This window comes from Podarcis gaigeae (assembly GCF_964106915.1).
Source record: "Podarcis gaigeae genome assembly, chromosome: 7".
Taxonomy (NCBI): Eukaryota; Metazoa; Chordata; class Lepidosauria; order Squamata; family Lacertidae; genus Podarcis; species Podarcis gaigeae.
In genome coordinates, this window is record NC_139683.1 from 54,567,919 (window position 1) to 54,590,887 (window position 22,969).

Sequence of the window (22,969 nt, forward strand, 5' to 3'; positions counted from 1 at the left end):
CTGTGATTGTATCAGTGGGAAAGTCTTATTGGAATAAGAGTCCATACAGGTTTACTTTTCTACAGAAGCCAGGGGAGGTTTCATTGCCCTTGGGAGAGGACACACATATTCTTGATGTAGATCTTTTCTCCTTCTCCTGTTTGTGGGAGAATTTTGTGGTTCGCCTCAGGTGTCAAAATGTCTTGGGCCAGCCCTGGAAAAAGTTGTGTGGGTAAATCTGATCAAACAAAGGCTTCAACAGTTTAGAATGAAAAGCACTCAGCACAATCCAACTGCCAAGCTTAGACTGGTTGTTTCTGTTTCTCCAAGTAAATCAAATTTATTAGACACTTCTCACTTTTTTCTCTCCCTGGAGTCCTGCCGCTACTTGAGTCTACCATAAACACAGCTCCGGTCAATTGCTGGCTGAAGCCCCAGATGTTCAAGGGCTCATGTGCTATGAGGGTGAAAATGGTCATCTGTCATGGATGCTTTAGCTGAGATTCCTGCATTGCAGGGGGTTGGACTAGATTACCCTTGGGTCCCTTCCAACTCTAAGATTCTATGAAACTCATCTCCTAAGGCCCATATTAAAATCAAGCACACCGTTGCATATTTTTTCCTCCGCAGATGGAAAAACAGCTGGGGTGTGTGGTTTTTGAGTAAGAAAATGGCCAGAGGAGATGGGTTAAGCAACCCCACCCACTTCCATTATTCGTCTGCTCAAACTCAAAGGTTACTGAGACTGATATTGGTTAAAAAAAACATTCATCCCATGTCTTGTTTGGGCCTGCGTCTGGGTTCTATGAGGTTCTGGCAGCTATTAAGATGATCTTTACTCACAAATGTGCACAGTGCCAAAGAACCTAATCAGTTTCAAGAAACAATCCCTCGTCTGGTGGAAAGTGTGACAAGTGCCCTCTCTTCAGCCAAGTCTTCCAGGCAGCTGCCTGGAGTTGCTCTATTATTTTCCACCAGGCAACAGAGTGCTTTCTGAGCCAAGTGCTCTACTATTATGAAGCTCACATTTTCAACAATTGGAACTTGCATAATTCCTTTTTAAAAAATCAGTGAATTCCAGTTTGGTATTGCAGTAACAAAAAAAAATTAATTTGCTTTGCTAATGAAAAGTTTGTGAGGAATAGTTTAACAGGACCGTGCTCATGGACTAAACAAATGGCAAGATGGAGTGGACATAATACACCTAAAGAATTTGTGGTGCAGAGCCATAATCTACACCCATGAGGTGACACTGTTCAGATTACACCTTCAAGGCGCTGAAGAAATTTGCCGTATGTAATTACACTTATTAAATCTTCTCAAGAACTGGTGATCTTATGAAAAACAGAAGATTTTATTCCAAAACTCAAGTGTCATTTTTTTTTTGGTATAGTATTTTTAAGCTACAATCCTAGGCACACTTACTTTTGAGTAAGCCCCATTTGACTCAGAGCGACTGCCATTGACTAAATGTGCTTAGGATGGTGCCGCTGGTGTTCCTTAGAATCAGAATTACCCCTGTGCACACAGATTTCATTCTTCTCCCCAAATTCCACAGTTAAATTAGACACAATAGCATTTCCATCTATGCTTCATGTGAGATGTAGCATGCATAAAAACAGCACTCTGTATATCAGGCTTCCTCAACCATGGCCCTCCAGATGTTTTTGGCCTACAACTCCCATGATCCCTAGCTAGCAGGACCAGTGGTCAGAGATGATGGGAATTGTAGTCTCAAAACATCTGGAGGACTGAGGCTGAGGAAGCCTCATGTATATTATAGGGATATGGAAGGATTAGGGGTTTTCCCCAGTAGCCTGTCCAAAAACCTAGTGCTTCTTTCCCTAGAAGGCAGTATCTGTACGTTTATTAATATTGCTATGCTATGTCAGCAACATATTCCTTCACAGTCCAAGACATCCTCTCTCACCCTCATTTGTGTCACAGATTAATGCCATCAAGATGATAGTGCAATACACAGCCAGTGCCTACCCTTGACAATTAAACATGGTGGGACACGGTTCTCAATCCTTCTTCCCTACCAGACAACCCACACTGTCATAATGCATGCTTTCTTTCATTTTTCTTTAAAACCCTGTGCACAAGCGTTTGCTGAACCTCTCCAGTCTGCTGGAGGTCTGAGGCGATTTGGGAACAATATAATGATGCAAACTTCCCTTTGATGTTGTTTGGACAGAGGTTCACTGGTGGCAATTCTGTGATGTTCAGGTGGTTTCTGATGAACTGCTGTCCCAGACAATTCTAAGATGCAGGAGGCTGAAACTCACTTTGATGGTTTAATTCCAAATTAGAGAGGCATTTCTGCAGCCATGTCTTCTCCTCTGCCCAAACCTAGGGTTGCCATACGTCCAGAATTTCCCAGACATATCCTGAATACTGCAATCGGCAACAGTGTCAAATGTCCAGGAAAATCTGGGTGCCGTTTTTGCCTATCTTCCATTTTGTAAAAAAGCTCAAAAATGGATTTTATTTTTCCTATTTTTCCCATAAAGCTCAACAACTTTGTCTGGATTTTCAACCCTACCAAACCTCTTGTCCACCTACTGTAATAAGCAGGACTTGATCTCTATAATCCACAGCAGGAGGAACAGAGGTGGGTTTAAAAAGACTGAAAAGAAACAGGTGGAAGAAGCCACAACTGCTGAGTGTCCCACCTTTCCTGGGATTTTAAGGTAGACCACCACTCTGGGTATGACCTGACAAGCCAAGTGCAAGGTATCCTATTTCTTGACTCTGGTCGCAATCCTTGAGGAAGAGCCAATTCCTTTGGTTCAATCAGTGCTGCAGTTTCACTAAAATAGTGAAGTAATGGCCCAGGCTGAACTTGGGATGAGGTACGCAGGATAGCCAATTTTGTGCTTAATCTAACTATAACTCCCATCATCCTTGTCCATTGGCCATGCTAGCTGAGGCTGATGGGGGTTGTAGTCCAACAGAGGGCACAGGGTAGCTTACCCCTGCCTTGTGATCCCAACCTTTGTAGCCTTGATGCTGTTTTATTGTAATCAATGGGCAAAACAGTTTTATTGTAAGTCTATTCTGACTTAGACAGTGATGGGTGGCAGGCAGCGAGAAAACTATCCTTTGTTCCAATATCTTTTCCTTTTCTTGCTAACAAAGATCTTAGTCTACATAATCTCTATTGAATAAAACATAAATTACCATATTTAGGTGACCACTCCACCCCAGCTTTTTATTTTCAAATTTGAATTAATCTTACAAAGCTGTTCTCCCTTCCCCCCTCCATCTCCAAAGCACATCTGAAATTTAAATGTTGTTCCACCCTTGGGTCAGACATTAGTTTGGACGGGTGCTGCTGCTTTTTGGATAAACAATATAATGCAAAATAACAGCAGGGGAGAAGCAGCATGGGTTCAGGAATGAAGCAAAAACAGAGTCCAATAAAAATGATTTTGCATTTCCAAGAGTATTAATAATAAACACGCTACCTCTTCAAATCACAGTTTTGAAAAGCACAGTCAGAAGTCATTAAGTGGAAATTAATTCTATTGAATGGAAGAAGAAAAAAACATAAAGTCCTTCTTCCCTGAATAGTAATCATTGGTGAATTTGATGAGGGTAGCTACTGGATTTCTGAAGTTCCTTTTGACTAGCTTGAAGCAAATGGTATAACTCAGAAAGAGAATGTGAAGAATGGCTCTGATGATGGCCAGTGTCCTTGGCGCTGGCTTCTGCACAATCCTGCACTGCCTTCTGTAACTGCAGCTGCAGGGGAAAGGAGACAGCAGATCCCATGAAGTTGAGAGAAAACCAGGGACGGAATATTTTTTCACAGATCACCTATGGAAAGGGAGAGAGAGAAGCAGTAATTCACACACAGGATCTTTTAGTCTCATCCAACTTTAAGGTTAAGATCTTCATGCAAAATATATTTTGCTGATGTGACTAGATTATTGTTAAGTCATATAATTTATCTAAGTTCAGTAATAAGTTCTAATGTTTTTGGCTCTTTGGAAGCAGGAAACCTGCACTCTCTGGTTGATTAAACCAACTGCAAACTATAGGGCACTCTGTCATCTTACTTGCAAAAGGAGTGTATATGCTCTCTCCTGGCATTTAAGGAATGCATGAAGACACAAGGTGTGTTGTGGGCAAACACACACACATACACACACACACACACCATCCCTGCCTCCCATGTTCCCATCCCCATCACCTGCTGATCTTTCCATGTTGAGTGGGAAGGTCTCATGAGGAATATTCATTTCCTATTATTTCCTATGAGTGCCAGCAAGAATAAAAGAGGACCGACAAAGGCTGTCCATCCCTAGTGACAACAAAGGCTTCTAATTCATTCAGAATGATAGGTAGAAGAGCCCATTTGCTTCCACTCCAAAAAAGCATCCATAGCTGGAGTCACCAGTTCACACACAAGTCCATACATCAGTTGATCTCACGGATGACAGCTGGGCTACATGGTACACCTACAAAGGGAATGCCACCCTAAGCAGCACTGGCATAATTGTTTAGAATCCTCTTCACACCCGATCGTTCCCCTATTACTTTGCAAAGGAACACCAGGAAGCCCTCTACCATCTGCACAAACAATGTGGACATCTGGAGCCTCTGAATGTGCAGTTGATATGTGCAAAGGCTTCCATGCAATCCAGAAGTGCAGTCATGCAGGGTTCTAGGTAGCAATTATGCCTTCACACATGTAGGGTGTGAAGGGTCCATGCCTACCATGTAGTGTTGTTCATGTGGGTGCCACTGCTCAGTGTGGGCCCCCTTCTGCGTAGAGCAACGCGGGAGCTATAATGTAGGGCTGGGCGATGTATTGATGCATCATCCAAAACCGGTTTGAAGTCCACCTTGTGATCATGGTTTCATAATATTTTATATGGCCACATATCGTGAATCACAATGTGGGTGTGGGTGCTATGTAAAATATTGTGATGTGGGGAAAACTGTAAAATTGGTTATTGCTTCTCTCATGATTCCTGCTGCCCCTGTTGCTTTGTACAGTGGTACCTCGGGTTACATAGGCTTCAGGTTACATATGCTTCAGGTTACAGACTCCGCTAACCCAGAAATAGTGCGGCAGCAGCAGGAGGCCCCATTAGTTAAAGTGGTGCTTCAGGTTAAGAACAGTTTCAGGTTAAGTACGGACCTCTGGAACGAATTAAGTACTTAACCCGAGGTACCACTGTACTACAAAATAATAGTTGTAACAATGTTAAAAGTAAGTAAAAATGTATCAGTTTTACACCCCTAAGTAGTAGCAGTTGCCAGCACATTATTCTGTTCATCTCTACATAGTTACATTGGTACCTTGGAACTTGAACGAACAAATAAGTTCCTGAACGCTGCAAAGCTGGAAGTGTTTCAGTTTGCAAATGTTTTTCGGAAGTCGAATGTCCAACGCAGCTTCCGCTTGAATGCAGGAAGCTCCTGCAGCCAATCGGAAGCCACCCCTTGGTTTTCGAATGGTTTCAGGAATTAAACAGACTCCTGGAATGGATTAAGTTTGAGAACCAAGGTGCTATTGTACATCCTTATTTCCAACATCATGATATATTGTTATATTGTGACACTTAGCAGATGACATATCACAATGCTGAAAACTAGATATTGCCCAGCTTTACTATGATGAGTGAAAGGGACTTAGAAGGACTTGACAAGTGATGCAATGCCATTACAATGTGAGATTTCCTACCCTCCATGCAACACCTTTGGCTACTGTTGGACGTTAGCTATCTGGACAAAGCAGTGACACTGCATCAATGTGGTATCACTTGATGTTACGGCAGTAAGCAAAATTTGCCATGGGGATGCCATTTTTGGCAGCAACCCTGTACCAGCCATGGAACGCTGCCACTTTAGATGTCACTCATCTTCACTGAAACACACTCTGCTTGAGGTGATGATGTGGCAAGATGTGAAACTCTGCCTCTGTTGATTACATCTGTGAAAGCTTGTTCATCCATGGAAGCTACTGCTTGGAGCTGCAGTCATCGAGTGGTGTGCATGCATGTGTGAATAAGTCCTTAAGTGACAGTCGCTCGCAGCATCATTTATTTTAAACTTGCACTTTCATGGGTATTTTAAAGTCAAGACATGCATCCAGTAAGGGAGACAAATAAGCCCGTAGCCACTCACTTGGAGGTTGTTATTGGCTCTCTCTGCTCCACATTTTCTGCTCCTCAGGTCACACTTTGAAAAGCAATCAAAAAAATTACAGTCTTCATCGCCTGTGCAGTTCTGCTCAAGGATGTCTCTCATTTTCGGTTCAAAGAAAGCCATGTCTACGTCAATAGCCACCACCTGCAAACCAGAATAATGCATTCAAGGGTGACAACAGTCCGTGCAAATTGCCACTTTTCTGCTCTCGTTGTTCCTGAGCCCTAAAGACTGCTGATTCAAGCATTCCGAGATGAATGCAAGAGAAAATTAGAAATTACAAGTGGAAGAGCTTTCGCTGATTAGCTCTGCAACACCAAGGCTTGAAACAGAATTGCATGAGTAACAGACAACTTTGGTGTGAAAGGAGGGGAAGTTCTTCTCGGAGATCCCTGAGAAAATGGCAGCCTTGGAATAAGGTAGGTCAATTCTCCTTCACAAGGGGAGTGGTTTCTGTGATGACATAAATTCTGTTCCATTTGCTCTAGTAAGCTGACCCTTCCCATAGCCCAGCGGTAGTGCACATCCTTTGCATACAGAAGGTCTCAGGTTCAGTCTCTGATATTCCTATTTAAAAGGATCAGAAAGACCTCTCCCTAAGGCCTGGAGTCTTGCTGTCAGTCAGAGGAGACAAAATAAGAGGCTTAGCTCAATGGGCAAATAGCCTGACCTTGTATAAAAGAACTTCCTATGTTCAGGTGACCAAATGGCCCACCCATTGTGTGCAGTTAGATAATTTTAGATGCTGGACTTAGTGGACGTACAGCTACCCCCCTTGAGACAATAATACGGTATTTGCTTCCAATTGTGGTTATTTCTCTCCTTCTCTTCCCCTCTGGCTCCTACTGTTCCATGCTTTACATCTGCTACATCCCTAACACATTAGAGCAAAAACGTTAAAATAAAGCTTGGCAATCATGAAAAAATAAAAATAAAGTCAGCATCTGATCAAGTGCAGAATTTCATGTTATAAATTCATTCATTTACTGTGGCTGCAGCTATTGTTTGTTTGCCTAGGGGTGTTTGTCTGTGAATCTATTTCCACTGTCCCCATGACAACTATGGGTGGGTTTTTAACTTTCTTTTTCTAGTGCATCTATAGCACAGACCTCATCCTTTTGGTCTTCTGGAGTCACCACCATGCCACCAGGTAAACTTAGAGTTTTGGTCATTTTCAACTTATTAAGATAAAATATTTTCATTCCTTCTATGAAAAAATGAAATTGCTTCATGAACTGCTCCATTACGTCTGTTTTTCAAGTATTTAACCTATTTCTGAGATGCTACATTCTCCATTGTCAGTAGCATCAACTGCTGAGGATTCCCCAAGTCCAGATACTCTCCATCGCTGTGGAGCAACAACAAGAAAACCATTTAAAATCCAAATAAGTAAGCTATTTCCACCCTCTAGCAAAGGTTTGTGCAGAGATTTTATGTATAGTCCACCTTTCCTCCAAGGAGCTCAAAGCAGAATACCCTTTGACCCCATTTTTTATTACCAACCAGGAATACGCTGTGAGAGCTGAGTGGGAACCTGAATTTAACATCCCCTAATAAACACATACCTACATCAGTGCTGCTCTTCTGAACTGGGATAATTGTAAAGCAGGGATATAGGAGAACTCTGGTCCTCCAGATGCTCTTGGAGTTGGAACTCCCATCAGCCCCAGCCAGCTTGGCCAATGGTCAGGGATGATGGGAGCTGTAGACTAACAACGTCTAGAGGGCCAAGGGTTCCTCACCTGTTTCCATGCTTTAGAAATGTAGGTAACTGCAACTTGCTGAGGTGGGACTACTGCTGAACTGTGAGCCTCATCAACCCAAGTCTTTTGACAATGTGTGTGTGAGTGTGTGCTTGCAAACAACAGAAGGAATAAGGGCTCTGCTTTGGAGAGACTATGCCAGGTATGAAGGGCCGGGATAGCCATCCTTCACAAAATTGATATTAACATTTTGTTCTGCGCACATCTTTCTTGGTTTTAAAAGGGGAGAAAAAGATTAAAATTTGTCCAGAATACACCACAAACTGCAAATAGATTGAGAAGGTGGGAATCCTTCAGTTCAGCTGGTTGGAGGGGTAGTGGTGATGTTTGTTATGACTTTGTTCTGAGGGTTTCAGGGGCATACCTGGCACTCAGCCAGCACAGAAAGGTTTGCCGCAAAATCCTGTTGCCCCTCAGCCAGCAGATTTTCAGTATAGGATTACACCCTTAAAGCAAAAGGAGTTGATAATAGTGCTTCTAATGATATTTGCCTGCCAACTTCATGTTCATTCTGTGGATAATGTGAACTGTGAATTCTAGTCTCCAAGCTGTCAGTACAACACTTTCTACAGTTTGCACTTGAAAAACAACATTTAAAGTAATGGGGAGTGAGAGAAGAAAAGGCAGCTTTCAAACCCACAGTTCTCTGAGTGATGGGGTGAAAGTACTGAACTTGAAATGGCCCTCTCATTTTCTGAGCAGACCTCAGCTTGAAGCGTTTTTGGAAGACTTATTGGAAAGCTTTAGAAGACTGACACACCCCGGGGCCTTTCGCAAGTTCATGCAGGCAATATCAGAAACATATCTAGTTTGTAGCATTCTGCAGCTTGCTCTAACTTCATCGAGCTCCTAATTTTTTAAGTGGGTCCACTGATTAAAAAAAAAAATCCAGCTACTGGGTTTTGTTTGGCGGATTGTTATTAGGCACATAACTGGGCCAGAACTTCTTAATGTGTGTGGCCTGACTTTTATTTTCTGTATGTGAGGTAGCCTGGCTGAAATTCAGCTTTATACAGGCTGCCGAAGAAAAGAAATAGAATATACCAGCCATTCCATTAGTTTACACACAGAAGACTCATGCTGGCAGACTAGCCAAGCATGGAGCCGCCTCAGGGCCAATTTGTGTGCCAAAAAGCAGTCAACAAAAGTCACACACAACAAAGATGCAACAAGGAAGTCATCAGTAGTTTGGTATTAGTCCCAGGAGGTTTATCCAGAAATCAAGAGCAATCTCTACATGTTTGCCCTCCAACTGCAAATCCTGATGTATATTAGATTAATGCAAATGGCGAGGCATTGGCACTTGCTGGAATAAGTTATACGTTTTTCATGAGACTGGTTGCTTTCCCACACTATTCTTCAGGACTTTTTTGGCAGCGCTATCAAGCCTAACTTGACCACCACTCATTTCCCTCTGAATAAGCTTGAGATGCGATGGCACCAAGGCTGACATTTGCCCTATGACTCAGGGACAGACTCAGACACGGACCTACAAAGCAATGAATCACAGTCTGGGTCCAATCAATAGGACTATACCAGCAACACAACCAGCACAGCATGGAGCAGGAGGCAGTCATTGGCTACCACCACTATCTGGCAGCCAGCGAACTAACAGTTCTGACTTGAAGAGGGACATGACAGGGTGGGCAGGCAGGGGGCAGGACTGTCAGCACCATGTAGGCATGGCGTTGGTGAATAGCTAGCAGTTCCCTATGGGGGAAGGATGCTGTTGTAATCTGATCAGGTAGAAGACGTCCTCAAACGAATGAAGTGGTGCTATATAGTGACAGTGCTGAATCTGATTTAACATATGGTAAGCAGAGCTTTTTAAAAAACAAAATCTCTTTCACTTAATAATTCACACTTTTTTGCTGCTTCCCACCCATTCCCTAGCTTCTAATTATGCACCTGAACAATCACAAAAATAAATTGGAGAGTAAAAACACACCTATGCCTTTAAATCACTACATGCTTAACCTTTGCACAGCACGTTCTAGTGCAAAGTTCTGTGTGCATACTTAATAAATACTGGCTCTGCTGGCAGCCGTGTTAATGAACATATTCTACTTTCACTCTACAGGAGGAAATTAATTTGCTCCAAGTTAAACTGTGAGTATGATTTGAAGAGCCTTCTACAGAAGGCTCCATCTTCACACAAAAATATAAGCTGAGGGCCAGTATTGAATTGGATTTCTATTCACCAAAGGCTCACTATGGATCAAATCAATAACAAAATTTCTCAAAGCATCCTCTGTCCCCGATCTCGATGTTGTATGTCAGCTATAAGCCAGCAGACTTCTAGAAGATGCTCAAGGCAAGTACTTGACTCTCCAAGATATGGAAGTTCTAGCCATTTTGTAGCTAAAACAGCACCAGCTAGATGGAGATATCAGCTTGGGAACCTGGAAATTAGCAGAAGTACACACACACACACACACACACACACACACAAATCTTCAGGGCGGAAAACACTAAAGAACAGGGAGGGAAAACAAATCAAGTGTGCTCAGTGACCATAGGACACTAAGTCTCTGTTGGGAAAAATAGAGTGGGGGAAGAGAATATCCCGGGAAAGGCTAGAACAGGAGTACTTCACACTGCAACATTTTGTTGCAAGTCCCACTTGTTCTATATGTTATTTGATTTTGGGTACATAGCTCATATGGTCAAAAAACATCTTGTTGTGTTGTTCAGAACATATTGTTGCAAAAGAGGCAGTTTTTCAAATGCAGGACCCACTTGCAGAAGGCAAGTGATTTCCGACAACAAGATAGGTGATAGATTCATCAAGTCAGTCATTGGCTCACATCCACACCATTCATTTAAAGTATATGGTTTTCCTTCAAGAATCCTGGGAACTGTAGTTTATCCTCCCAGAGCTGCAATTCCCAGCACCCTTAAACTACAATTCCCATAGGTTTTTTTGGGGGGGGAGAACCCATGTGCTTTAAATGAATGGTATGAATGTTTCTGAGCAGACAAATTTCCAAGGCCAGTCAACATTTGGGAACACTTGTGCGACACAGGGCTCTGCGTATGGGATATCAATGGAGAAGAAGACCTCCTTTGGTTATGAGTTGCATGCTACATGTACCCAAACCACAGTTATGACATCAAGGTCCTCACTTACCGTCAGATCACTTCGGATGGCGAAGTTTTCCGGCTTGATGTCACAGAGATGAAGCCGGTGAGAAAAGTCATTGTCAAAATGTTTTACCATATCCAGGAAGCTGATGGCAATTTCGGTGATGGCCTTAGCCTTGCTTTGAATTCCGGAAAAGGAAACGCCAACCGCATCTTCCACAGAAAAGAGAGTTTTCTGCCAGGTATGCCCAGCGGTCAAGTACTCCACAGCATAGAAGTGGCCACAGGAGCCAATGACCCTTAGGACATGTTTACTGAAGTCTTGTAGCACACTGAAGTAAATATATTCTTCTTGTTGGAGTAGGGACCACATGCTAGCCAGCTGCGCTTTCCAGTGTGGGCCCCTCCCCTTCGTCCACAAAGGCACCACAGTGTTATTAGGAAGTTCTAGACCCAGAACATTCTTGATCTCCAAAGCGACCATCAGGAGGAGCTCTGCCTCTGGAATACCCTGCGGTTCCATTTCTTCCAGAAAGCCAAGGTGGTGGTAGCTAGAGAAGATTTCATTTTTGGATTTCAGGATCACTGGGCGACCTCTCCAGTCAGCTTGGATGACCTTCTTACCTCTGTCATAATAAAGGCAGCGCTTGTATATCAACTTCTGTGCCACACACAAGTCTTCGCAAAGGTCTCCTGTCAAGGCTCCTTTTCTATAGTCAAGGCACTGGAGAAACGTGGAAAGAAAGAATCAATTGACAGCAGAAAGCCACCATTTCCAGTCACATCAAGAGTAGGGGAAGAGGACAAATCCCTGCAGGAGCTTTACATACTCAAGTTCTCCATGACACAGACAAAAGTAACACACAGCAAAGGTGTCAGGAAAGTTTGAGGGAGATGTTTGCCCATGTTTGCTCTTCCATCTTTCCTGCAGATCTGACAGGTCATAAACTCCCAGGAAACTCTTGCTAGCTGTTGTTTCAAGGGTAGCAAACTCATAAACAGACAGCCCACAAAGGTCAGTAAATTGTATCTCAGGTTGTTTAAGCTCTGTACTTTTGCTCTAAGGGTTCCCTCTAGATGGCCTATTTATTGAGCATTCATCCCGATTTGCTTACACAAAGGCTGTGTATTGGTTAATTTATATCCGAATTTCATTGAGCATTCATTCTGATGGGCTGACATCTGCCCGTTAGCCATTCATTCAACCCAATTTTTTCCAATGCATTTCCCTGTCACTTTCCTACATGCAGAAAGTCCATTTCTAAAGTTCTAGTATGCACTTGAATCCCTCCCACAAAATACTGTCAGGAGACACCCTAAGTTCAAGTTCCTTTGGATCCTATGCCAGCGGGGAGTTTGGTCTGTACTTTTGAAAACGTTTTTCTCCTTCTCTCTGCCACATGTGTAAAGACACATAAAAATGTGCCTTGTTGGTTTGGGCCTGTCACCTTTGCTGTACACCCAGATGGTGGTTGAGGGTTCAAATAATCATAGACAGCAATATGAAGCTTGTTGCTTCAAAACACAGACACATCCAACTTTTTTTGCCACCCATAAAACTGGCTGCCGGAAAGCCTAAAATTTTACACAATGATTAAAAGCAGTGATAAAGATAAACAGCTGTAAGGCATTATGATACTGGTTTTCTTATGGTGGTGGAGAAACTTGCTATAAAAACATTTTGTGGGACAAACTGAAATGCATGGGGAGTTGTGACCACACAGAATTCAGAGCTACAGTCTGCCTCTGTACATCCTAAGATGTGACGTCATTAAAGCAATTGTTATCTGCCAAGCTGAAAATATGCAGGGTCTTGTAACACGAAACAAAAAACACATGCTTGTTGTACAACAAAGCTGGGCAGTCTCTTAATCAAGACCTGCTGGTAAGTCACTTGGTGTCCACTGACAAAAGGTATGATGGGACATATTTGTGTGGTTTGCAAATTCTGCAGTTCATGACCAAAGAGACAAAAAAGAAATCAGGACGCTATAGTTATGTGGTCATCTCAAATGCACCAAAATAAATAAACAGGATTTCCCCTGCCAGTCCCTTCCTCCAGCCATAATTGTTTCCATCCCTCTGTTTCTAAGAGTATAAGCAATCTGCATAACTGTGTCCATTCAGACCTTCCAGAACTGCAGCTGCAAAGTCTATTCCAGGCAACTCTCTGGAGGAGAAGATGACCGATGTGGGCTAGGGTGGAAGATGAAGAAAATCAGACAGCCAGTTAGTGGCTTGATACCAACTTCTGCGTTAATTTCCCCTCCACACACCCCATTCTTTAGGCCAGGAATTTCCCACAATATATTTTCACATGAGAGAAATGTTGGACCCCAGAAAATGCAAGGCCCGCGAGGCTCTCTCATATTTCTCCAGCCAGTTCATCCCATTCCCAGGTCTCTGCCAGCTTACATTCTATTGGCTATGGACTCTGATGGAGAGAGCAAAATCTGGAGCAGTTCCAAATGGCACAGATTACGTACAGAATATAAGGGTAGAATCCAGCACAGGGTTCATGAAACATTCTGCTAGTACAAGGATTTCTGCTTGTGCAATGGAATGCTCTCCCCCTGTGCAACCCCTAAATCCGTTCTAGGGGTTCCCCCATCACTCTGGAGCAGAGGGTGCAGGGCCCTTGCAGGGGAAGAGAGAGGGAATCCCATTATGCAAGCGGAAATCCTTGTGCTGAAGGGATACAGGAGCTGAATACTGCCCCGTGTTTTTATATTTATCAGATGCCAAGTTGCCTCAGCTCATCTCCAACAATGGCGATGGTGTGTCAGCTTTTATGCCTCGCCACCCCCTTCCACACACAGCGCATAGAAATGCTGCCTTCACACAAAAGCCTCCCAGTTACAAGTTTGGAAGCAAACCCTGCATGCTCCTATGAGAGAGCCAATAAATAGTTCCAACAGTGCTATGGAGGAACTGCTATCAGTTATCTTTAAACCGGTGTTTCCTAACTGGGGGCCATATGGTCCCCTGCCCACCCACCCCTGATATTCCAAGGGGGCCACAGGTGAAAAACACATAAATGGGGGGGGGGATGGCATGAGACTAGGAGGCCACAGAGGAAAGTGAGAAGTGAAGAAAACAGAAAAGTGACCGAGAAAAGAAAACAGAGAAGTAGAGTGAACAGAGAAACGAACATGCTTCTCAGTGGATGCAGTGCCATGTGCCCTCTGTGGCAATGTCACATCTGCTTCCTTCTCTCTCCCACTTCCACACCCTACCACTGCACACACTAAGCTGCCCACATCTTGTTTGTCCCAGGCAAGGTGTATGGCTGCGGCAATGTTAGTTATGCGGGTGTGCTGTTTCTTCATGCAAGTACTACTGTGAAAGGAGGTGCATAGCTGCATGCAAGAGTTACTCAGCCTCATGCAGAACCGCCTTAACAAAATGGACAGAGGTGATCTTCAGTTATCCCTCACACAATAGAACCGGATATGAAAAAGCTTGTTTCTGGTCAATAAGCACAAGGGTCCCATTGGTTGAGAAATGCTTAAAAATATTTTTTTTAAAATGTAATTGTATTTTGTATAAATTATAAAAATTATAAATAAAATGTTCTATTTACAAACAAAACATTTAAGTAGCTACCTTTCTACCGGTAGGACAGGGGGTGGGCCACAGGAAGGAAACGAGGTCGGAAGGGAGCTACAGTGAGAAACACTGCTTTATACCATTTCCTGAGTCCTTCTGGGAGCCACAAATAGTAGAGCAGAACTTGTCGCGTGCTCTGCCAAGTTTCTCCCCTGGGTGAAATATTCTTCCTGATAACCAGATCATTCAGCTATATCTTGAAGAGAACACCACCCACCACCAGTGGCGGCAATGCCCCAAGTTTTCTAAATTTGGGATCAGCCTTGCTACCATCGTCGCAAAATAGCAAATAAATGGCTACAATGTGATTGTATCTAAAGAAGTGTGCATGCACACGAAAGCTCATACCAAGAACTAACTTAGTTGGTCTTTAAGGTGCTACTGGAAGGAATTTTTTTGTTTTGACTATGGCAGACCAACACGGCTACCTATCTGTAACTACAATGTGATTGGTTACTTGAATACCAACTTTTGTAAATTAACTGATATTCCTTTTCCTTGCTTGGGTTGCCCAAATATACTTTTAACTGGCCATCATAATGCTCTGTAGTAGGTTTGTAGCACCTCTTAATCCTGACCTTCAACACCTGTGATATGCATACTTTCAGGACCCAGCCTTTTTTCTTTTTTTGAGATTGTGTATGTGTATGTGTGTGTTTTAATTGTGTTTTGAAACTGAGTTTTAAATCATTGTAACCCACCTTGGGCATTAGGCTGAAGGATGGGCAATAAAACCACCATCATAGCGAGTTCCAAAGAGCAAGAATGTGGATTAGATGACCCATGGGGTCCCTTCCAACTCTACAATTCTAAAAGGGGGAGGAAGGCTGAACATAATGTTGCTTGACACTTCCACAAAACCCTGATGTCCACCAATTCCACCATACCTCCCACTGTAGCCCTGCATCCCATGCTGTTTTGTGGAGGCTTCTTCAGCCATCAGGGCTGAATTGGCAACAAAATGAGTGTCCAACTTTGGAAGTGCTTTCAAGCAGCACCAAGTCCTCACGGGATACAACCCAAAGCAGCTTGTCTTGAATGCCTGGCATGTTGGTTTTATCAAACACCTGTGAGCTCAGGTATTATTTTCCTTCTTCATCTCCACCTCTCCCCCATCCCCACCACCGACAATCATTTGAAATGTTATATCCATCCATCATATCTAGGGCATATCAAATCGCTATGCGTCCCAGCCTTTTTCAGAGAGAAATTTGCATACTTTACTTATCTCCAGAGCCAAGTTCTCCTAAGGTCACGAAAGCCTGTAGCTCAACCAAATGGATGTGAGTACCGCAGCACACGCCATTGTAAAAGCTATCTTACTTACGCCTGCAAAGACTTCTGTGTGCAGAGACTCGAAAAACTGCATTTAAATAGTAGCACTGATTTTGCCTGAAGCCATTCACTAATGCAAGCAGTACGACATGACAGATGGAAGTAAATTCGAGAATATCCATTTTATAGCCAATCGCTAAAGCAATCCATTTCCCTTTTATATATTTGTAAGAGCTGGTGCTCCCTTGGCATCTCTCCCTGTGGTGTTGCTGGACTACAATTCCCATCATCCCTAACCGTTGGCCATGCTGGCTGCGGCTGATGGGAGTTAGAGTCCAACAACATCTGGAGGGTTCCCCAACCCCTACTTGTGAAAGAGGAAGCTTCCAGGGAGCCTGCTTATTTGCACAAATTTTCCCTCCCTTTCTAGTGCAATCATCTAGTCACTTTTCTAACTGAAAAACCTATAATAAAAGTGATGGAAAACTGCACTGCAAAGGGTGGGATAACTCTCACTGGCTGTGTGGCCTCCATGCGAACATATCAGGAAGAATCTCAATAAACATCTAGTGTCAGTCATATAACCGCCGCATAAGTTTGATGTGGACATATCAGCATAAATGCTCAATAAACAACAGATCCGAAAGCTTCCCAGCAATCGCAAAGAGTCAGGAGTAAACAACAAAGCTCTCTTAAAGAAATCATGCAACCACTCTGAGGACTAGACTTCAAAAACACAAGGTTAGTTTCCCATGGATTAATTGGGAACCAATTAAATTGGTCTGTTAGAATGTAAGACAACTTAGTTCAGGGATAGGGACTCTGTGGCTTTCCAGATGTGGTTGGACTCCATCAGCTCCAGCCAGCATGGTCAGGGATGAGAGGGAATTTACTCCAATGACAACTAGAGAGCTACAGGCACCCCCCAACCCCACCAAATTAGTTTATTTGGAGTTAATAGAACTGAATTGGCTTAAATCCTAGTGCAGCGCTCTGGCTTATCTGGTTTGTGGATGAGGCTGCAAATAACTTTTCTGCTTCTGGAATCCAGGTTAGGACACAGGCCAAAGGGAATAATGCAGATGTGATTCCCAAAGCTATGTCAGATACCTCCAAATTGTTCTGGAGCTCTAGCAGAGCTCCGGAGGAAATGGAAAATATTCTGTATCTCAGAGGTATCCAGCACTGCAGCTGCCTGCCACGGAGAAGGGATAGAAAGAATTCATCCTCTTGCTCTTTCCAAGAAGTTGGCAAGGCTGCAGAAGCACATAATTTGTCTTCGTTTATTATACACAACACAGGAAAATTTATAGTCATCAATAGCTTGCTACCGTAATAGATTATTTAATTTCCATTAGGCTTCCTTTCCCATTCGACAAAAGCCCTTTGCAAATAAAGGAATTTGGACTGTTATTTAACCCTCTATGCTCATCTTGTAAAGCTGAGAGACAATTCCTTACACAATATTTTGGTCCAAAAATGTTTGTAAGTCACAGCTCAAAAACAACACTTCAATTCGACACACAGGTGCTCTGGTTTAATCTGGGTGTAGACTGGGCAGAGAGGGCATTTTATAGGCTGCAGCAGATTTCCAGCAAGAAATTATTTTGCCCCTTGTGCTGTTTATTATATTATATGCTCAGGAAGAATGCACTATGCAGCTGAAAGCTAGGAAAACGTTGGAATAACTTTCCTACTTTCTAGATATGTGTTGTCGCACAGACAAAACAGAGCAAACCTTCCTCCAGCTATCTTAAAATAATAAATCCTCTTATTTTATCAGGGGAAGTTAATGGATATTGACTGCAGATGTTCGAGCTGAGCAGCCTAACGCCCACCTACACAGTTGCCTTGAAAACTCACTAGAAAATACAAATTGCCTCCCCCCCTGTCCGCTTTTACTGCGTTTTATCAGCTAGACCTGGCAGCTGAATGCTCTGTCTTCTTTAATTGACAGTAACTGCTGCCTCAAAGGTGTAAGATGCAGTCACAGTGGCAAATGCTTTGCAAGCAGCAGACGATTCCCTTAATCAGCAGCCTGGCTTGTTTCCCTCACGCACCCCCCCCCCCCTCCTCAAAGCACAGGCAAAACTCCATCAGCATGGGCTGCTCGTCTCTTAGTGCTTTTCATGCCAATACTTTTACAAATCTCCAATTCATGACATAAAGGATTCATTGGCTCCCATTAGTCTTTACTCAAAAGCATGATCCTTTATCATCTACGGGCCACCAACCAAGAATTGGCTATATAATCTATTAACTATGGTATGGCACAGTGGAGGTAAGGGAATGGCATGGCACCTTGTGGCATAACATGGTGACAGCATCTTACATGTTTCCCCATTTTTTTAAAATTAAGCAGTGAATGTGGAACAAGCTATTCCCTAGAACAATTGCCGCCAATAATACTATGCTACTGGCACTACAAAATTATGAAAACGTAACCTAGCAGTTCGAAAGCACGTCAAAGTGCAAGTAGATAAATAGGTACCGCTCTGGCGGGATGGTAAACAGCGTTTCCGTATGCTGCTCTGGTTCGCCAGAAGCGGCTTAGTCATGCTGGCCACATGACCCAGAAGCTGTACAACAGCTCCCTCGGCCAATAAAACAAGATGAGTGCCGCAACCCCAGAGTCGGCCACGACTGGACCTAATGGTCAGGGGTCCCTTTACCTTTACCTTTAACCCAGCCAAACCAAAGGATTGTATCCAACTAAGCAGACCCACTGGGTGGAATTAAATATCACACTATGGGAGGGGTTCCCAAACTTGGGTCTCCAGCTGTTTTTGGTCTACAATTCCAAAAAAACCCCACTGGTCCTGCTAGCTAGGGATGATGGGAGTTGTAGTCCAAAAACAGCTGGAGAATCAAGTTTGGGAAACCCTTCACTAAGGCAACTGTTTCCAGGTGGAGCAATCTCCCTTCCCTGCTCTGTGTCCTGTTCTGCAGGTTGTCCCGACCCTCCCAAAGAGATTTTGGGGTGGGCAACATGGGTAAAGGTTGCATAGGGAAGGAGGAGTCCTGCTGCCCTGGTGGGACTTGTGCTGGCTTCTGGAAGCACAAGACTTCAGTTCAATGCAGCTCAATAAAATTAATGAACCTAATTTACCCATGTCCATTAATCTCAAGGGGTCTGATCTAAACAGGGCTAACACTGGATATAACCCAAAGTATTTTTATATCCGATTTATTTCAATGGGATTTATAAGTGCTTAACTCTGGGCCAAGCTACACATTATGTTGATTGTGTCGATGCAATTAACACGATCCTAATAATCGCTTCATTATAGTTCCTCTTGCCTAACATGGCCTAACACAGCCCATCTTGCCATCCTCAGACATTTTACAGCATCCAGAACCAAATTCCAGGCTTCCTTCAAGGGCAGCCCCATGTAGAGTGAATTGCAGCAATCTACCTGAAGGGGGGGAATGACTAACAAAGCGATCCTATACATATCTAGAAGCAAGTCCTCTTGAGTGCAACTGGACTTACTACAAATTGAATAATGCAACTGAATCGTAAGGTATGAATGTCTGAGGTTAGGTCTGATTTTTCCAGGAACAAGTACAATTGGAGACTCAGATACCATTGGCAGAAAGCAGTCCTGAACTCAGCTGTCTCATGCACATGCATAAGCAAGGATGGATCCAAGAAAAATCCAAGAGAAAATTTTGTTGCATTAGCTTTATTGGAAAGGTGGGGATTATTTCCCCCCCACACACACTTTTCTCCAACATTTGGTACATAGTTGATGTACCAAATGGTTGGCTGCACAGAAAGTTCATGTGTCTCAGTCTCTACCAAAATTCATAGCTCCTTTGAAAACTGAGTGTGCCATTTTAATCGTGAGAGACACCTTTAATGCAGTCCACCTTGATAAAGGAACAGATTTTAGATAATGTGTGCCCTTGTATCGTTTTGTGTCTCACCACTTCCGGATTGCATTTATACATTCAATTCTTGGTACTTGACACACAACGGATAGGTTTATAAAAAGCACTTCTGAATGTCAATTATCGATAGAACACTGCAGTTTGAAGCACACCTTCTTCAGAGAAAGTCACACTGAACTATGTTTGACTTACTTCTTAGTAGAAATGCATGGGATTGCACTGTTAGTATTACAACATCTAACAAAATTAATAAAGTTTATTTAGATGTATAGGTGTATATAGGATTTTTGTTTTTGTTTTACATTCACGTTATGCCTGCCAGTTGCATATAATCCAGGAGTTCTGGATTTTCTGGCAGCATGTGGAGATGTCCTCCTTCCCCACCACTGAGTTGTAACAATCAGCTCCTAACACCTGGAACCAAGTTATTCTCAAGCAAAAATCATGAAACACTCCAGGCACCTCTCATTTTACAAATTAAGCACTTGTATCCACAGTAAGTATCCACAGTGCTCAAAATTCTTGCAAAAATATTAGGCTTTCCACCCACTTTTTTTTATTAACCCCCCTCATGGTCTTTTATCCATCCACACTCCTGTTTCACTCTTAGTCTTCTGTTAAATCAATGCCTACAGCTTATCCCATGATCACTTATTCAGAAGTGAAGTCCTACTAAGTTCAATTGGCCTTGAGCTCCATCTTTTCCCCGAGCAATAGAGAAGTGGCATGATGTAGCGGATAGAGTGTTGGACTATAAACATAGGAAGCTGCTTTATACCAGATTGAATCATTGCTCCATTTAGTTCCATATTGTCTATTTGGAACTGCTCTCTAGGGTTTCAGGGCTCATTCTTAGTCTCACCTGGAGATTGAACCTTGGACCTTCTGGATACAAAGCAGTTGCTCTGGCACTGAGCTGCGCCCCTTCCCCGAGAGGCAGGCAGGCAGGTTCCTATTTCTATTAAACTAGGATGTTTAAGCATAAAACTGTCTAATCTGCCTTGCTGGGTTAATGCAAGGATAAAAAAGAGAGCAGAGAACCACACAGGCCATCTTGGAAGACAGGAAATAAATGCCGCAAAGCAATCTATAAGGCACATGGGTCAGAACATCCAGAAAATGTCATGGGGGAATGTTTAATTCTGACATCTTTGATCCAACCTGGCCTTTTGCTGCTGCTGCCCACCAGGACTCAACCTCCTTCCCATGATGTCTACTAGCCCGCCTGGCTCTGAAATAGGATTCATCCAGAGGTGGGATCTGTCCGCACAGGTGCATCTACAGGCTCAGCCACCCCTATTTTGTCTGAGATTTCCTCTGCTTGCCCCATGACTTTGAGGCACAGGTCCGAAAGGGCCATTTCACGTCCTGCCGCTTTTTCTGGGAAAACCTGCCATTCAGTGCTGAACTGGAACAAACTGGTTCTCTGCTAGTTGACGTTTGTTCCAAATCTTGGACCAGAAAAGAAGTGTGGCCGAGCCTTATGTCGTTTTCGGTAGTGGAGTCAATGAAGGTTGGTCAGTTTGGGCCAAGGAGGCCCTGCCCCAGCCACCCAGGTCTGCCCTCACCTGCCTGCCTTCTTAGTTAGCAACCAGTCTAGGGAGTGGTCCTGCCTGTCAGCTTCCTCTCCCTCCTGAGTCCCAGTAGAATTCAGCAGGGAGAAGGATAGGGGCAAACCGAGAACTGCCTCTGCCACTATGCCTATGGTGGGATTCCTTGCCTTCCTCTCCACCACGCTCACCAGTCTGCCGGCTTCCTGGCCTCAGATAGTAAGGCATTGCTGATGCTGTCATGAGGCCAACGAGGCAGCGCCCAGGGCGCACACTTTAGAGGGGCACATTTTTATACAGATCAGTTTTTGTTCTATCCAAGGGTGCCAACTTGAATAAAATGTTGAGGAGGGGAGCAGGTAAGCCCTGCACAATTGGGCAACTGTAGTTAGCTCCCCCCCCCCCCCGGTGTGTGCTTTGTCTGTGCAAGTAGTTGGGCTCGCCTAGGGCGCAAAACAGCCTGGCCCCGACTACGGGTCTCTCCTGCTCGGTCTGAAGGGGGCTCTCCTGGACTTCGCCCTCGGGCCACCCTCCCCTTCTCCCCTCCGCAGCCGCCCCCGGCCACCTACCAGCCTGGCCAGGATCCTGTGGCTCTGCTCGTCGGTGCAGCGCCCGGAGAGGAGGACGCCGCCGTGCGCTAAGAAGAAGAAGACGCCCCCTGCCGCCCCGCACGCCGCCCAGAAGAGGCAGAAGGCGGCGGAGCAGCGCCTGCCCAGCCTGGCTCTCAGCAGGCGCTTCAAGGCGGGCATGCCTTGCACACTCCGTCCGCCCGCCCGTCCGGGCTGCTGCTGCTGCTGCTGCTACTGCAGGGGATTCCCGCCTTAGCCCGTGCAGCCGACAGGAGTGTCCCGGCGATCCATCAGCGACGCTTGCGCTCCCCGGGCTGCCTCCCCGCTTCCTGCGAAGTCTCCAGCGCGACCTGACCGCCCGCCCGGCTTGCAACGCGCAGCCAAGAGCCAAGCGCACGGGCGGAGCGCGGCGGGCGCGTCTGGTGGCGGGCGCCTCCCGCGGCGCGCATCTGACCTCCGGGGAAGCCGCGCTCCTCGCCTGGTTCCCAGCGCGCCGCCTCGCAGTCGCCCGCGGCCACCAGTCGTCGTCGGCGCAGCAGCAGCGCTGCCTTTCGAGGGGAAGCCACGTAGGTCCGCCTCCCTTTTGTCTGCCGCGTCCCTCGGACAGGAGCTGCACGGCTCCCCTCCTCGCCCGCCCGCCCGGCAAACTTTCGCCGACGCGGAGGAAGCCCGCAAGGAGGGAGAGGCAGACAGAGCGCGCTTCCTCCCGCAGCGCTGTTCCTTTCAAAATCGAGATGGTTGATGGACACTTTGAAAGGGGCGACTCCAGAATGCTCTCCTTTTCGAAGGTGCACATGCAAGTCGGTCCTATTCAGTTACTCCTTGGGGACTTTGACAGCCCGATATGCTTTCCGTTATAAGCTGTATTTTAGTAGTATATACTAATTTACTTACATATCCAAATGAGATGGGCGTCGTAAATTAAATGAAAAGGCATATTACAAAGACAAGGATACAAAGGAGCCAATCCTTCAGACCCCCCCCCCAATAAAAGATTTGAGGGGACTTGGACCCCCCCCCCAAATGGATGGGCATTGCTATTTAAAGGTGTGCTTGTGCGGAATCACGTGATCGGTTATGCAGG

At 44.5% G+C, this 22,969-nt stretch overlaps 1 protein-coding gene across 1 annotated transcript; it reads right to left on the minus strand.

The window, feature by feature from the left end:
• Window positions 1–344: 344 nt before the first annotated feature.
• On the minus strand, window positions 345–22,621 carry DIPK1C (divergent protein kinase domain 1C). Its single transcript, XM_083746990.1, has 4 exons — window positions 21,886–22,621; window positions 11,035–11,712; window positions 6,121–6,285; window positions 345–3,801 (listed from the first exon to the last, which is right to left on the minus strand). The coding sequence occupies exons 1-4, from the start codon at window positions 22,063–22,065 to the stop codon at window positions 3,559–3,561; spliced, it is 1,266 nt and encodes a 421-aa protein (XP_083603116.1). The 5' UTR covers window positions 22,066–22,621; the 3' UTR covers window positions 345–3,558.
• Window positions 22,622–22,969: the final 348 nt, after the last annotated feature.

What these genes read in the sequence shown, in the direction of transcription:
- DIPK1C (XM_083746990.1), bottom strand. Translation starts at nt 22,065, where the DNA reads ATGCCCGCCTTGAAGCGCCTGCTGAGAGCCAGGCTGGGCAGGCGCTGC. An exon ending in ACAGGATCCTGGCCAGGCTG is followed by an intron (nt 11,713 to 21,885) that starts GTAGGTGGCCGG and finishes ACGTTTCTCCAG; the next exon opens with TGCCTTGACTATAGAAAAGG. An exon ending in GAGCCAATAACAACCTCCAA is followed by an intron (nt 3,802 to 6,120) that starts GTGAGTGGCTAC and finishes CCCTTTCCATAG; the next exon opens with GTGATCTGTGAAAAAATATT.